Source organism: Daucus carota, chromosome 3, assembly GCF_001625215.2.
Source record: "Daucus carota subsp. sativus chromosome 3, DH1 v3.0, whole genome shotgun sequence".
Lineage (NCBI taxonomy): Eukaryota > Viridiplantae > Streptophyta > Magnoliopsida > Apiales > Apiaceae > Daucus > Daucus carota.
In genome coordinates, this window is record NC_030383.2 from 55,046,804 (window position 1) to 55,060,486 (window position 13,683).

The 13,683-nt window shown below is 31.2% G+C and overlaps 1 protein-coding gene across 2 annotated transcripts; it reads left to right on the top strand.

Annotated features, from left to right (window-relative positions):
* The first annotated feature begins 1,769 nt into the window (after nt 1-1,769).
* LOC108215220 (PHD finger protein ALFIN-LIKE 1) lies at nt 1,770-10,788 on the top strand. 2 transcript variants are annotated; one of them, XM_064089476.1, is made up of 6 exons: nt 1,770-1,908; nt 2,035-2,208; nt 2,328-2,360; nt 2,476-2,698; nt 10,046-10,166; nt 10,246-10,788. In XM_064089476.1, the coding sequence occupies exons 2-6, from the start codon at nt 2,046-2,048 to the stop codon at nt 10,495-10,497; spliced, it is 792 nt and encodes a 263-aa protein (XP_063945546.1). In that variant the 5' UTR covers nt 1,770-1,908; nt 2,035-2,045; the 3' UTR covers nt 10,498-10,788. The 2 variants fall into 2 exon arrangements, with proteins under 2 accessions (XP_063945546.1, XP_017243105.1); XM_017387616.2 differs by having other exon boundaries at nt 2,035-2,136.
* The last annotated feature ends 2,895 nt before the right edge of the window (nt 10,789-13,683 follow it).

The following is a 13,683-nucleotide window of genomic DNA, read 5'->3' on the forward strand; positions in this document are numbered from 1 at the left end:
AAGTCAAACCTTGTGTCTGTCAGTGTGTCTGTTTGTTGTGTGCTACTACTAAGATCACCAATCTCACCTATGTGGGGGATTGTTGGAAAATATGGGTATAAGTCTTATATTGGTAAGTCATATTTTGATCATTATGACTAAAAGATGTTTGAGATATGATGATATCTTCTTAATAATGGAATTTTTTTTTCTTGTGGAATTTGGCTCAAATATTATGGCATATATTAATTTGATTTTGTTTCAGATTATGATATGGTATATATCTTGGCATAAATTAATCTGACTCTGTTTCAGATTATTTATGGAATATAGTAGCTTGAAAGTTTTAATATGATTCTATTTCAGATTATGTAATTATGGAAAAGAGTAGCACACAAGTCTCTCGGCACCTATTAATACCCCTATAGGTTGTAGGGTTTTGGATCATCTAAACACAACCTCCTCTCTCTCAATACCACAACCCTACCTCTTTCTGTTAATAGTTCTCTTGCTCGATTTAAGCTCGCCGAAGGTGCCGTTCTTGTTAACGACGCCGCAACCTCGTTTTATCCTGGGAGGCTATCGACTCAATACATACAGTTACTATTTTGGGATGTCTCTCTCATTTCTTTACGTTACTATAAATAGTAAGTTTTCCTCATCATTACACCCACTATCTCATATTTAACAATAAAAACTACTATTACACCCACTACATTCCTCCACTATCTCAAATCTATTATTAAATATTGATAGGTCCCACCACTTTACCCACTTTTCATCTAACTTTACTCATTTTTCATACATTGTCTTGATCTCCGTGTCCCCCTCCAATGTAAACAATTGAGGGGGACGGAGGGAGTACTATATTATTAAAGTTGAAAATGCAAAACTTAATCGTTAATTTATATTTTAGTATAATGTATTATACCTGTTAGATCATCTAAATCAAAATAATTATAACTAAAATGAATTTCAATTTAGATGTTACCCACTATAGCCGCATAAAGATCGCAAACAGCCTGGATTAACACAATACTAGAACGATAATATTAGTTTTAGTCGTGTAATTGACTTGCTCTAATTCATTTTTCAAAACCATAACTTCACTTGCTAATTCAATATATACCAGCTTATAATCATTATTTTATTTTTAGAAATGATATTGTTTCTGTTTTAATGATTTATAAAAAATATTCTAATCAACATCCTTCTACTTTTGACTTTTTGAAATCGTATCTTCTTATTTGTGGTTTGATAAAAATTTAAATAAATAACTAATTAAATATTTAAAAATTATTTTCTCACACGTTTATCACCCGTAACAATCAACCACAATTATTAATACAATCATTATATTATGTGAACAAAATATAATTTAAATTTGAAAAAATTTTCTTTATAATACCCCTATCTTATCAACTTTTCAACGAACACCATCATTCTTTCGATTTCTACATATAATAACCTTATATTTTGACATTTGTCTATCATTTGTGTAAAAGATTACTATGATATAAGTATGGAACTTAAAATATAGTAATATCATTCATAAATAAAAAAATGTGAGAAAACTTCATTTGGAAAAAAGGAAAAAAAAGGGTGTTATTGAGGATTTTTGGTAATTTTACTTAAAAAGAAATAATTTTAACTACACGATTAAAAACTTTAAAATACGTGGTAAAGATGTTAAAAGATAAATATTTAATAACATAAAAGGTATTATATTTAATTTTTAACATTATTACACTATTTAGTGTATAAAGACAGTAATTCTTCTGGAAAACCCGCTCTTTATTTCCTAAAACAATTTGATTGCATAAATATCAACGTTGACTCTCACTCCTCATTTCTCAACTGCTATTACTGAAATTGAGAGAACAAACCATCGCATCGAACACTCCGTACAACTCTATCCCCAAATTTCATGTAAGTATCTTTCTTCTCACAAACCCTAATTTAATTACACATCACTCTAATTATCGTAAAGAGTTTGGATCTTTGCTTTTAATTCTCGTAAAGTATCCATTTCATGCTCAGATCTGTGTTTTGTAGTGGGTCAAAACATGGATATAGCTTCGAATCCTCACAGTGTTGAAGAAATATTCAAGGATTATAATTCTCGGCGTAACGCTATCGTTCGTGCTCTCACTTATGGCAAGTTTCCACCTCTATGCATGTTTATTTGTGAAAAGAGAGAGAGGGAGGGGGAGAGAAGCAGAGAGAGAGGTGTAGTATGTGTTTTTATTATTGTGCGTGTGTGTGTGTGTGTGTGAGAGAGAGAGAGAGAGAGATGTGTAGTGTGTGTTATAATTGTGAAAATTGTAACCTATTTGTGTTTTTTGCAGATGTGGATGAATTTTACTCTCTATGTGACCCAGGTTTGTTTCTGTGATTTTGATCATGGCCTATTTCTAAATTTGTTTGTTTAGTTTTGAGTGAAACTAGATTTGGTTTGGGTTGTTTGGGTGCTGATTGATTGATTGTTTTGTGTAGAGAAAGAGAATTTGTGCTTGTATGGGCATCCAAATGAGACATGGGAAGTGACTTTGCCGGCTGAGGAGGTGCCACCGGAGCTTCCTGAACCAGCTTTAGGGATTAATTTTGCTAGAGATGGGATGAACCGCAGGGACTGGTTGTCATTGGTGGCTGTGCATACTGATTCCTGGTTGCTTTCGGTTGCTTATTACTTTGGTGCTCGCCTTAATAGGAATGAAAGGTATTCTTAAATTCACAGCTAGTACAATATATATGAATTGCTTAACTCATGTGATTTAAAGTATAGCATATATTCGTCTCGGTATATTGTTTAAAGAATATAAGGGGCCGTTTGGTTTGACTTGGGGAAATGGAAATGAAGAGAAAGGAAAGGAATGATGCTGAATTGTATTACCTGTTTGGTTTTGATACGTAAATGGACTGAAAAATTATATGATTACTTCTATATCTGATTTTTCAAATATTACCTAATTTCAAAAAAAAGTCAATGATATTTATGTTTATACTAATATTTTTATTATAAATTAACATAATTTATTATTTGAAAATATTATTAAATTTGCAAATAGCTTGACTTATAAATTATATCAAAATTATTTTTAATTTTCAAAAAATATTTACATATCACTTTTGTTTTTAATGATTTTTGAAATAAATTAGAAATGAAAAGAAAATAAGGAGAGGGAAAGCTATTACCAGGTGGGTGTTTGGGAATGAATTATGAGAGAGGTTGGGACGTTGGGTAAACCTAAGACTAAAAAGAGGGAAAGAGAATCACAATTTTTATAAAAAAAACACCAACAAAGGGAATTAGGTTAATGGTATCCCTTTCCCTCTGTTAGTTACCCCGCCAAATGGCTCCTAAATAAAACTAAGAATATATCTGTGAGGTAATGAGCCTTTTTATCTCTTGTGATAAGATATTTATTAGTTGACTGTTTGAATAGCAAGTAGAAATGACAAATAAGTAATAATAAGTTAAATTTGAGAAGTACAACTATGTACTTCTCTACTTGACGTAAATTTTGCAATTTGGCCATATAGAAATGAATACAAGTCCTTTCAAAGTAACTTTCTGTACTTCCTTGATTTTCTTTAGTTTTATACTTTTAGAGTTGCATATTACTATTACATGAATCCAGACTGATAGAATATTATAAGTCAAGAGTTATTTTTTTAATCATAGGTAATGAAGGTATTTATAAGTTAAAGAAACCTTTTTAAGATAACCGCAACGGATCCTAACTTTCTCTAAGATGAAAACAACAATGGACTCGGTGAGTAGCAAAGAAACTGCTGCTAGGATGAGTTTGGAGACCAATTCAATTCTGAAATTCCTTTTGTGCATGTCTGTTTATCTAGCTAATCTTTTCCTTATTACTGTCCAAGAATACTCTTTGAGCTCTGACTAATATGTTATTTTGCAAAGTTATACCCCTCCTCACAGCCTCACCCCTTCGATGTCCCCCCCCCCCCCCACACACACACCAAACACACGCGCACACACACACACACACACACACAGCCATATCGGTATAAGAAGAAAACCTCAGTAAATTATCCTGTTACTGTAGTCATGACCTCACGGAGTATAGAAAGAGTACCGGAGAAGAGCTACTGGGAGATATAATTTTTTAGTTGAAGGGATATGTCTTATAACTGGATCCCACAAGGTCCAAAGAACAATTCTGGCAGATGCCAAACTGTCTGAGATTCTTAAATAAAACAATGTCCCTTTTTATATACTTGCTTTTGTAATTTCTTCATCATGCACATTTTAATGAGGACGGTGGAATAATAAAAAGAGTCCTTTTTTGCCAAATCATTTGTTGATGCATATGAATTTGTATATCCACAACCACAAATACACGCACTTATGTATATGTGACTGTTATATTGCACTACTTTTTTACACAGAATTTGACATAAGCTCTAAACCATTGGATTGAGTTGTCTAGGATGGCTAAGATCTAGTAGTTACAAAACATTTTTCTCTCTTTTTACTATTAAGCATATAATTCATTCTTTTCCCATCTCCCTAGTTTGGTTGTTTTTTTAAACCATTGGGTTGAGTTGTCTAGGATGGCTAAGATCCAGTGGTTACGAAACATTTTTCTCTTTTTTTTTTTACTATTAAGCATACAATTCATTCTTTTCCCATCTTAGTTTTTTTTTCTCTCATAAGTTTTCTCAGGCTCTCAGCTTCTCTTAATTACCCCCTGTATTTATTATCGTCAAACTTCATTTTGATGTTGTAATTTGTAATATCTAAAATTCTATTTGTAAGCTCACCACAATCATATTGTCTTTTAAAGAATTGGACAAATTTAAGACTTAACTTTTCTGACAAATTTATTCTGTACTTTTTATTATTTACTCTCAGTTTCTGACATAATTACTTTTATTGATTATACAGAACTATTTAAAATAAATTAATATCCTTTTTATCTAATTTTGGTGAGATTTGTTTGATATTATTTTAAAAAATATCAATTGTATAATTACTTTTAACTTTAAATGATTTTTTTGACAAATGTTTCTATATTTTGGTATATATGTTTTTACTATATTTATGCGGCATGCAGCTGAAAATGAAATTCAGTATTGTTATAATTTTGATCATATATATTATATATATGTGTGTGTGTGTGTGTGTGTGTGTGTGTGTGTGTGTGTGTGTATAACATTATACATAATAAGTTTACAAGCTTACAAATCTTCTCAGTTTTTTTTTACAAAGTCAAGTTATTTATAATATTGGTTGAGAACACGAACAAAATAATACGAGTTCTAAAAGATAAAGTAATCTATGTATTAAGGGAAAATGAGGTACTTAAAAACAAATAATAGGGTATTAGATTGATGACCTATCTCTTAAAATTAATATTAATGTGTTGTTATTCTCAAATAAAATATCCCAATTAAAAAGTAATTAACTAGGGAGAGAAGAGAGGGTGAAGTAAGTGCTGATGAAAATAATTAGCAAATCCTTTTAGCCAAGAAATCTTATTCATCCAAATCATTTCAATCCGACCATGTAAAACTTGCGTAAACACTGGAAAATTAGTGCTATCAAAAAACCTCTTATATATATGTATATGATACATTGAGAGGGTGAAAAGGGATATTTTGTGTCAGAGGAAACCTTTAGAAATACATGAAAAGCTAAAATTCACGAATGATCAGAATTCATGTTTTTTTGTCCACAAGACCTAGAGTTCTAGAGGTGTGCAAACCTTATAATGTGAATTAGTGACTGAATTGTAATTTGGGGTTGAGTACGAGGAAGTAAGCTCATGATTTGTGGTTATACCTTCATTTTTGTGCATTATTATTTGTTGTTTTGGGTTTTATGAGCTATGTGATTTATTGTTTTTGTATGGAGTTCTTTCTGTTGATCATTTTGTATTGCCGTCATTCTGGTGATGAGAATGAACTTACAGTAAACTGGTTCCTATATTGTTCAGTGTTGTAGCTGTGAAAATTAGAATATTGTAGCAGTTAGATCACCTTGAGTCCTTGAATGTGGAGTATACTGAGAAGTGGATTTAAAAATTATGTGTTACACAATTTTATGCCATCTGTTTTCTCTTTGGTCTTGTTAATGTGCACAATTTGCTTCGAGGTTTAAATGATTGCTATGTTGTTAAGACCTTAAATCTAAACTTAATACTGGAAAATGGAAATGGAAGTGTATATAGGTGATACACTTGTATATACCTTTTTTGCTTAATTCATAATAATTTCCAAGATAGATTGGCGTTATTTTAAAGGTCACAAGCATGTTAAGGTTAACATCTATAGCAGTTATTTTATGTTGAATGTGGTGTACGGTGAGAAAAAAGCAGATCAAACTGCTCTGTTTTAGACAATTTCCCATTATCTAATATTTCTTTGAACAATTTGCTTCGAGGTTTAGATGATCGCTATATTGTTGAAACCTAAATTCTGAACTTGATAGTGGAACGGAAAGCGTATATAGGTGATCCACATGTGTATACCATTTCGGCTTAATTCAGAATAATCTGCAAGATAGTGACTGGTTTTTTTTTTTAAGGTCACAAGCATATTAAGGTTGACATCTATAGCAGTTATATTACCTTGAATGTGGAGTATAGTGATAAAAAGTGGATAAGTTTTAGACAATTTCCCATTATCTTTTTTCTCTTTGCACTATTTGCTTCAAGGTTTAGATGATTGCTATATTGTCTAACCCTAACTTCTGAACTTGAGACTGGAATGAAAAGTGTATATTGGTAATATACTTGTATTTACCTATTCTGCTTAATTCAGAAGTCTGCAACTTAGTGATTATTTTATGAGGTCACAAGCATTTTAAAGTTGACATTTATAATTAATCTCTTATCGTTCTTCTACAGCTGCGCTATAGTGTTTGCTTTATTTTATTTTTTTTCCAGATTTACGACAAAATCCAAAAAAATAGTTTTACAAATTAGAATCATCTCATCTATACAATTAAATAATTTACCAATTGCCTTGAACAACTTAATTAATACACCTATATATAGGGGCAAAAAAGAAGAAAAATCTAAAAAGAACCGTGTTTAGACATGAGAAACCTTAGTGTCCATCATGGTATGTTTGTGTCCTTTTGGTCCTTGAATTAACGAAAGCTTCCCTTGAGTCTTAAAATATACGAAGTATATGTAGATATGGTTACATAGAATTATATGTGAACCATGGTTTCCGTTTTTAGGATTTTAATATCAATAGTTTACACACACAAAACGGTTGGTGGTGGCTTTTAGTTTCATGTTGGTTCCCTCGGTGCTAGTTACTAAAGGTTGAAGGTTGAGCTTCATTTAAGGCATGAGGGGTTTAAACAAAAAAAAACATGGTGTTTTGCTGCAGTATACTGTTTGTGCCTCATTTGGTGTTTTATATCTCTTGAATATATGTAATGAATACTATAGATGGATTTGTTTTAGGATTCTGATTGATTGTGAAGAGAAGAATTCATATAAATGCGGTTATGTAGTTCATTATAGATAAAACTGTAAATTTATTAATATTTTCCATACTTTGTTCTAGTATTTAATAAAATATAGGTTTTTTTTAATAATTTTTTTTCTGTATATTACACACACACATATTAGTAATTGGTGTTATGGTTCCCCAATATATTTTATTTTTTTTACTCTTTTATTCTCAATTTCTGCATATTTTTGGGAAAACAAGTGTGATCATTAGATGTATATATGAATATGATATTGTAGTTCATATGAAATTTTGTTTTAAACCAACTCTGAATTATCATCTGGGTGAAAAAATTTGGCCCCCATTAGATTTACCCACTGGGACCTTGGTCCATTAGGTTAATATTGAAAGGGTTTCTGTCCCTGTGATGTAATCCCAATGCGTGGAAGACTTGATTATCGGAATAATACTAAATTATTAAAGTGGTTCTCTTCTTGGGTTGCAATCCATATTCTGTCTCCATTCTGGAAACCCCGGGGGCGTGGGATTTTTTGCATATAAAAATTTTGTTATATGTCATATATCCCTTGTTTCACATTCTGTCCTGCATTAGCTTTTGAGAAGGACATCTTGTAGAAATGATGAAATTTTAAATGAAACTATGAATTGATGAACTTGGGTGTAGTAACGATACAATTGGGTATATTGTATGCAAAAATTCAGGGTTTCTCAACCGGAAGGGAGATAAAATATGGATCGCAACCATGAAAGAGACTTACTCTGATATTTAATCAAGTCCAAATCATGTGGTGACACAGCACAGCATAAACCCCAATATTTAACATAATGGACCAAGACCCGTAATTGCTCGGCCTTATTATAAGCTACCTGTATATTAAAAACAACTAGCCCCCAGTGTTGCAAGTTCCGGCACATTATTTATTAAGTTTTAGCTTCAGCTTTCTATACTCTTCTTTGCTCGGAAACTTGTAGATTTGGCTCTAGCTTGTCGCTGTTCCTCCTTTTGAATGCTTGTTCTTTATGTGCATTGTTAATCTTTCCTCACACACACAATCTATGATTTCGAAAGTCAACCCACTTTTGTCCTTCTGATCAAGTCTAAATACACTACTTTCTAACAATTTAATATGATATTTTTAAGTTACAGCATTGCTGTTGCCCACATAACCACATTGCAAGTACCATATCTCCAAAATTTGAGCTCGCTTGCAAAACTGGACTTGTGAACATCATTATATGATCTTCCCTTGCACATGATTTATTTACTCGATACACTTTTAGTTCCTTTTCTGTTGGTTTTCTTATGTCCGTTGGTTTTTCGGCATTCACATGTCTTCTATTCATTTTGTACCTGCTTTTTCTAGCAACATATGTACCACCATAACTCCCATATGGCGTATATCCGTATGAAGCATACATACAGTCTTAGTTCACATCTTTTAGCAAGTCATTCTCTTTTTCAAGTCCTTCGTCCTTGTGGTGTTGTTAAAAGCGCGCATATGCGCGCGCATAAGCGAGAAGCGCATCGAAGCGCATCGCTTTGTATATGCGATGCGAGTTCAATGATGCGAGCGCATTTCTGTGCTTCTTGGGATTAAGCGAGATGCGCAAAGCGCAAAAAAAGCGCGCTTTTGTGTAATAGTTGACTAGGCCGTTGACTGGCTTGACTGGGCCGTTGACTAAGCTCTTTAAATAGACATGGTCATAAAAAGACCCTAAAAACACTACCTAGCATCCGAGAAACAAACATACCTTTTCCTCTGGACTCTCTCTTATAATTATCTCTTTTAATTATACCTTTTTTCTTGTTCTGAACTCTCTCTCTTAATTACATAGGAACATACATATACCTCATCTTCTTATTCTTTTACACACACACATGTATATACATATAGATATGTAGCATATACATAAGATATATACATATATATACATAGGATACATATATATATACATGCATATACATAGGATATATATCATTGAGAATGATGAAGAAGAAATTGAATTTGTTAAAGATCCAAATCAAAATAGTGAAGAAGATGATTTTGTGAATATTGATGAAGATGAAGAAGATGATTAGTGGTTTAGTGGATAACTTCGCATTTCTTTGCCACTGTGCCTTTAAACTATTCCAGGCTTTGAATTTTTAGGTATTATGGTTGCATTATCATTTTTGATGACTGACTTTTGCCTATTAATGTTTTATTATCTATAAGTATATAATGTTTTATAATATATATTGTCTATATATGTATATTTTACATGTCTTCGATGAATCCGCGCTTTGCGCATTGCGCGTTGCGCTTATGCCCTGTGAGGCCTTTGCGCTTCGGTGCGCATATCGCGTTTAATAACACGGGTTATGAGCATATACAATGTACAAGCACACACACAGTCTTGGTGCACATTTTTCAGCCAGTCATTGTTTTTTCCTTTAATTCTTATTATCGAATGGTTTAAAAATTGTTTCTGTGTGCTTTATTCTGTTTTGGTGTAGCAACTCTAATCTACAAATTAAAAGTTGCTCAACACAACCATTCTTGGGGGTCTGGTTTATTCCTCCTATGTGTTTGAGACATGTTATGAATACCAGTGTTTCATTTAACAGGAAGCGCCTGTTTAGCCTCATTAATGATCTGCCAACTGTCTTTGAAGTCGTAACAGAAAGAAAACCAATTAACAAGCCTAGTGTCGACACTGGAAGCAAGTCCAGGATTAGTAGCACAAAGGTTAAAAAATTTCATTTTCTTAGTCCATTATTTCTTGACTACTTACAAGAGAAGCTTAGTCGACGTTCATGTGTTGCAGAGATCAAGTGAGGGACAGGCGAAAAGCAATCAAAGATTAAATGATGAGAGTTATGCTGAGGAAGACGATGAGCATGGAGAAACATTTTGTGGCAGCTGTGGAGGAAATTACAGTGCGGATGAGTTTTGGATTGGCTGCGACATTTGTGAAAGATGGTACCATGGGAAATGTGTAAAAATAACTCCAGTAAAGGCAGAAAGCATCAAGCAATACAAGTGCCCTGCTTGCAGCACAAAGAAGGGAAGGCAGTAAGGACTAGATGACAACTTGTTGAAGGCCTTAACCTCTCATATCTGCAGCAGCTGACAGCATCGCACAACAGAATTATATAGCTAGTAGTTTATGTTTCTTGGTTGTACTTTCCCTGATTATTGTGTTAATCCCGTTGCCAACTTACCATGCCTTTTCTTTTTTAAAATGTTTTTGAATCAAGTAGCTTATGTTTTCAATCCCCGATATTAAATTTCTGGTAAAGTTTGTTACTTGGTTTTCAACTCCAGGTTTGGGGTTTTTATTTGTGGCCCGTAAAGGTGCAGCGGTTTATATTGCTTGCAGTTGGTATACTTGATTCAGGTCTGCCGTGTGCATATAATTTGCATAAAGAGTGATGCTAGGTGTACAAAAAAGGATAAAGAAATATGCATAGAATGATTTGGATTTCATTATCATTCTTATTTCATGATATTTTATTATCAACATTCTTCTTTTCTTTTAATTTTGTGCTCTGTTTTGCTTTTTTTTCTTTTCTTGAGTTTTTGTTTTATACTTTTTGCTTTACACATAGTTTATATATTTAATCATTTTTTTGACATTTTGTTATATAAACAAACATATTTGTAGTTTTGTACTATACTTCTAATATCTGTTTTTCATTATCATATATTTAGTATATTTGTATTATTATCCTTATAATTTGATATCTTTTCCTTCTATTAGATAACTTATTTGCCATACTTTTGTACTATACTTGTTTATTCAAAAATCAAAATATTCAATATCTTAACTTAAAAAGCAATAAGTGTCTATATGTTGAAAATGCATGCCTAAAGGAGGTAAATAGGTGTTATGACTACCTGACTCTTTATAAGTTACCGAATAATTAAAACTGTCGAGATAACTGATGGGGATGTACATGGAATTATCACATGTTTTTTATGTGCGTAGGTCAGTTGTGACGCTACTATTTTCAAGATTGTTCGTGTCGACTAAATTGCTCAAAAAACTTTTGTAATCATATTAGTTGTCAAGAATATTTATATTCTGTTTGTTAAACAATCTGAAAATAGAATGACAAGTTATTTAGTTCATCTTATTTTTCAATCAGGTTGCATTATCAGTTCGGGAATTTGTCCTGACTGTGTTTGAGGGTTTTAATGAATGCATTTTCTCAAAAAAAAAACTGTGAAGATAACTTGCTACTCCCTCCATCCCATTTTAAGTGTCTATTTTACAAATTTCACACATATTAAGAAACAATCAATGTAATGTTTTGATCATCATCTTCCCACAACTAATCAGCTAGTTAGGAATACAAAGAATCTTATCCTACTTCGAGCCCTATCTCTAATGGTCTACTGGTATTTTACCAAATTGGTTAGAGAATTTATTATTAATTAATAAAATGTTACAATTATGAGATTCAACAATATATCTTCTTTCAACTCTTGTTCCTGTTATGAGCTTGCTAAAACCCGTGAATCTCGAACCAAAAACTCTCCAAGATTTTTTTTTTTTTTTTTTTTTTGCTAAATAAAACTCTCCAAGACTTATACTATTCTAAGTAAACTCTTCTTTAGTCAACTAGTTCCATGTTCCTTTTTCCCACAAGCTGGGTACACATCAACAAACAAACTACATCTTGAACAATACAGTGTAGGTGAAGAATACAATTTAAACTATGAACTTTATATAAAATATGCGATTAGATGTACTAAGTTCAATACAAATTTTGCAAAGAAATGTAATTGTATTTTCTAGAAAACTTGGTGTGTTTTCTTGCAAGTCTATTTTACTCAAAGCACACACTCAAATATATATATAACACTCCAATGACCAAATAATCCAACAAATCAAATGTTCTTGATTCAAATGATCTCACGTAAATTTGATTTTATTTTAAACATTAGAACATCATACACGTACTGAGTAAAACATCCAAATAATCCAACAAATCAAATGTTCTTGATTCAAATGATCTCACGTAAATTTGATTTTATTTTAAACATTAGAACATCATACACGTACTGAGTAAAACATATGAACATTCTGATATAAACCCAGTAAAACAATCTGATTGTTGTAAGTGCAACAAATCAGTTTTAATATAAGTAGGATAGTTGGATAAGATAAGTTTGTTTGGCATCCAAATAATTTAGGAAAATGATTTTGAAATCTTCTTTTATGTAAAACTCGAATTCTAATAAATATATACTGCATATAATTATATTAGAATCCTTACGCATGTTGATCTCCCAAAATAATTTCCTTGAAATTATTTTAAAAAATAATATTAAATTGATTATGAATAATGATCTGATTAATCACTCCAGTTAATCTCCGATTATCTGATTAATCGCGGGAAGTTGCCTTCAACCACTAAATCTCATTCCCGCTTTTTACAACACTCGTTGATGTACATAAATATGTAAAGAATATATTTATTCTGATACATAACAAGTTACTAATTTTATATGTTACTTTATACATGTTAAAAATAAGAATTTTCATTCCAGCAAAAATAAAAATATATTATTTAATTATTTATAAGTAAAAATATGAAAAATGTTTTACTAAGATATTCAAATATTTCCTTTTTATTATTCCAATTATCAAAATATTGTTATAACCCACACAAAATTCACAAAACAATATATAATTTGGTGACAATTTAAACAATAAACAAGAATCATATCAAACTTAAAAAAAATACTCATATTTGATACAGAATATCAAAAACTTCAATCTTATTTCATATATAAATGTTATATATAAATATACTTATTATATAATTTTGATTTTTGTAAAATAATAAGATCTACCCATTCTATTCATTTTACAAAGTTGTACCTAATAATCACAATAACTTTTTTATATTTATTATATCACAAGATATAATAATTTAGAATCATATGTAACATTTTCAAAATTAGACATAGAATCCTAATTCTCTGATTTTGATATTGCAACTAATTTAAGAAATGATATATTATCATAATAAAAGAAAGAGAAAGAATAAGCATGTGATTATTTTTCTTTTATTATTATATATATGATATATTGATCAATATATCAAATACAACTATTGACTAATAAGCATGATCGAGAAGTTTAAAATAAATAACATAGTGGAGAAGTCTAGTAGAGCACGGCGTCTTATTCAAATCCATCTATGTATCGGTTCTACACATGCCTCATAATCTTTTTCAATAATGCTGTGAT